This window comes from Phaseolus vulgaris, chromosome 2 (assembly GCF_000499845.2).
Source record: "Phaseolus vulgaris cultivar G19833 chromosome 2, P. vulgaris v2.0, whole genome shotgun sequence".
NCBI lineage: Eukaryota > Viridiplantae > Streptophyta > Magnoliopsida > Fabales > Fabaceae > Phaseolus > Phaseolus vulgaris.
Window position 1 is genome coordinate 817,114 of NC_023758.2, and position 3,498 is coordinate 820,611.

Genomic DNA, 3,498 nt, shown 5'->3' on the forward strand with positions numbered 1-3,498 from the left:
ATCGACTGATGGGTTACACTTTCACTAACACTTGTTAGGATAGACTTGAAATGACTCTGATACCATATTATAAAGTGAACTTTAAGTTTAACTCAATCCCATAAAACCAGCTCATAAGGTGAGGTTGATACCCACTTATATACAATGAATTGTCTTCATCTCTAATCGATATGAGATTTCCAAGAAATATTTTATTTTATAAAAAAAAATTATTACAACATTCAAATACCTAGGTTGTTTTGTTTTTCTTTCACTTTTCTTTGTCTCTCACTTACTTGAAACGAGCATACTTCCTAATAATCTTTGGGAGTATTTGTTCTTTTCTTTTCCACTTTCTCTGATTTTCACTTTTGAGTCCAAACACGGTTTTAAGTTATGAAAATGTTCCAAAAGCGAGGAAGATAAAAGAAAATACATTAGATGGATCTAAACAAGAACCCATAGTTTGACCAAACGTAAATGTGATTAAAGACAGAGATCAGCCGCATTCAAAAGTCACCAACTGACAACGAAAGAAAATGGGATACATTTTCACACGTGCTCATATGGACCCGGGTATGAAGCGTGTTCGATGCTCCTTATATTACCTTCCCAACAACATCGTTTTTCTCATCTCCCACCTTCACAACCTTAATCTCTTCTCTTCAATCTCTATCCATCCTCTTCTCCACTTTCACTCAAGGTACCCCAATCTTCTTTCCTTCCCACTCTCTTCGTTCACGTATATACTCTTCTTTTTCTAATTCTTGTTTTCAAATAACCATCAACTTTCCCACTTCTTTTGGCATTTTACTCGTTCATGTTTCATTTATTACTTCACCTCATGCACATGCACATCATTTTCATTTAACTATTGGGAAATAATCTCATTTCTTGATCCTTCAATTATCATCTGAAATAATTTATTGATCTCTTGATTGACTCTCTTTCAGGCCCTCTATAAACGAAGGAATCTGAAGATGATGGAAATCGCGTCCACCAACTACTTCCCTGAACTTGTAAGGAACTCATCACAAGCTTCTTAGCACACCAATTTGGAAACATATAAACAGAAAAGGTAATCTTACTTTGATTTTTAACAGGAAATGGAGTATCTTAGCTTTCTTGATCAATACCAGATGGATTCTATTGCATGCCCACTGGATGACTTCGACTTCGAGTCTTTCTCCGGATCCCCAGAGAGCAATTCATCTTATCAGCTCAACTCCGAAAGCACACCAAATTGTTTCCCAGCTGAAAGTCCTGATCTGTCTGTTACCCCTCCAAGACCAACCAAGAGGATCAAGACATTCAATACCTTCAAAACGTGTGCCAGTCACTTAATTTCCCAGAATGTTTCCGCTTCTCCATCCTCTCAAATTATTTCTTTTGGCCACGTTAATGCTTCACCACGTGGTTCCCACCAATTTCACAACCTCCATGGGAGGCCTAAAATCGAAAACCCGTCTAGTGAGAACATGGACTTTACAGACTTCGTTTCTCAAGGTTCATATGAGGGCAAAAGTTTCCTCAGTTCTGATAATAGAACGAACCTGGTTGGCATAACCACTAGGAACCCAATCCAAGCCCAAGAGCACGTAATAGCTGAAAGAAAACGAAGGGAAAAGCTCAGCCAGAAGTTCATCGCTCTTTCTGCCGTCCTCCCTGGCCTCAAGAAGGTACTGTCAGCTTAACAATTGCTATTCTTTTTTCTATCTACGAAAGTTTCGGTGTGCTAGGTGATATCCTCATCAGGGTCATGACAAACCTCTAGGTTGAATTCAATGAACACTTGAGCCACTTATATGTTATCTGTTGACAGACTCCTACTCGTGTATGTACAAACTTTATTAGACAACCTGGCATAACAATTGCTATGTTAATTCAACTCTCATGCACGATCCACCTCCAATTAAATCACAGTTACAATTTATATATATGAACAACACACACGGTTGAAGACTTAACCTAAGTTCAACCAACTATAAATAAATGCTGAACTAAGTTATCTGGGTGGTTGCATGCACAGATGGACAAGGCTTCAGTGTTGGGAGATGCTATCAAGTATGTGAAACAACTGCAAGAGCGCGTGCAAACTCTGGAGGAGAAAACAGCGAAGAGCACAACCGGTTCTTCAGTCCTGTTGAAAAGATCTATTCTCTTTGCTGACGATGAAAATTCTGACAGCCACTGCGACCATTCACTCCCTGAAATCGAAGTCAGAGTTACCGGGAAAGACGTACTCATAAGAACTCAAAGCGATAAACACAGTGGGCGCGCGGCAAAGATACTCAGCGAATTAGAAAAGCTTCATTTCATTGTCCAGAGTAGCAGCCTTTTGCCCTTCGGCAATAACAATATTGATGTAACTATTATTGCTCAGGTAAAAAGTTTATTGCGTAGTACTAGTGAAGAATACTCATGCAATGCAAGTATGCTTTAGTTAATCACCGTTTCAGATTAAATTCAAATTCATTGCTCAATTTCTTTTCTCTACTACATAATAGTCTCTCACAGCTAGACCAAGACCATAATAGTATTTTCGCTTTCCTGCAGATGAAGGAAAATTACATGGCAGCAAAGGATCTTCTAGGAAGGTTACGACAGGCTTTGAAGCAAGTTGATGGGGCCTAACTGGTTCAAGGAATTTATGTTTATGATGTGCATGATACAAGAATAAGTTTAGTGAATAATGATTTTAATCGCAGTGCTTTATTTTTCCTTTTTCATCCATGATGTGGATTCTGGAGTTATATATGAAGGGCCTGCGAGTAGTTTGCACAGAGTGTACAAGGGTTTGTTCTGGTCTGAGGTGTGGGGCTTTCAACAGAAGCACATGGTGCCAAGGTGTTTTCTTCTGTTGCTTTTTGCGTAGTTGATTAGTCGCTATGTTACCCTACACCAGAATAGCATTTTCAATCTTTTGGTAGATTTTTTTCCATCATCAAGGGGGTTTTTTCAGAGGCTTTGACTTATCATATAGACCTCTTTCTTGTATTATCTCAGCTTGTGAAAAAGGTTCTGGTTTGATAGATACTAAATAGCAGACACATATTTTAAATTTGTTCCTCTGTCGTTTTGTGTTTGGTCACACTTCTATATAAAATTCTTCTAATTGTAGCCGCGACAACTTGGTATTCTTTTCTTTCTCAAATATATTTTATTCTGTTTAGTTGCATATATCTTTTTTGTGGGTCAAGTTATATATATATTGCTTCGAATATTCATTCATTTATATATTGTTTTGGAAATGATGGATCTAAACTTCAATTCATACTTATAAAGTTAAAAAAATAAAAGTATAATAAATAACATTATACGTCATTCTATGGTTAAAAAACCTTGTTTAATTCCTATGCTTAAATTAAACTTTTTTAAACTTTTTACTAGGAATTAAAAGGAAGTGTAAAGATGAAAAATATTGTGCTTAATTATAGAAGTTAAATGAGTAATTAAATGTAAATAATATTGGTCTTAGTTTTGGTTTTAACTTTTCTTTATAAATATAAGAAGTAATTG

At 36.6% G+C, this 3,498-nt stretch overlaps 1 protein-coding gene across 2 annotated transcripts; it reads left to right on the top strand.

Moving 5' to 3' along the window:
* Positions 1 to 544: 544 nt before the first annotated feature.
* LOC137810002 (transcription factor bHLH25-like) lies at positions 545 to 3,046 on the top strand. 2 transcript variants are annotated; one of them, XM_068611100.1, is made up of 5 exons: positions 545 to 682; positions 933 to 998; positions 1,083 to 1,658; positions 2,009 to 2,362; positions 2,536 to 3,046. In XM_068611100.1, exons 2-5 carry the CDS (start codon positions 960 to 962, stop codon positions 2,611 to 2,613), a joined length of 1,047 nt encoding a protein of 348 aa, XP_068467201.1. In that variant the 5' UTR covers positions 545 to 682; positions 933 to 959; the 3' UTR covers positions 2,614 to 3,046. The 2 variants fall into 2 exon arrangements, with proteins under 2 accessions (XP_068467201.1, XP_068467202.1); XM_068611101.1 differs by having other exon boundaries at positions 1,119 to 1,658.
* The last annotated feature ends 452 nt before the right edge of the window (positions 3,047 to 3,498 follow it).

Bases quoted from the DNA above. Each gene is read 5' to 3' on its own strand.
- LOC137810002 (XM_068611100.1), top strand. From the start codon at position 960: ATGATGGAAATCGCGTCCACCAACTACTTCCCTGAACTT. The intron at 1,659-2,008 runs GTACTGTCAGCT...TTGCATGCACAG, and splicing joins TCCTCCCTGGCCTCAAGAAG to ATGGACAAGGCTTCAGTGTT. The intron at 2,363-2,535 runs GTAAAAAGTTTA...GCTTTCCTGCAG, and splicing joins ATGTAACTATTATTGCTCAG to ATGAAGGAAAATTACATGGC.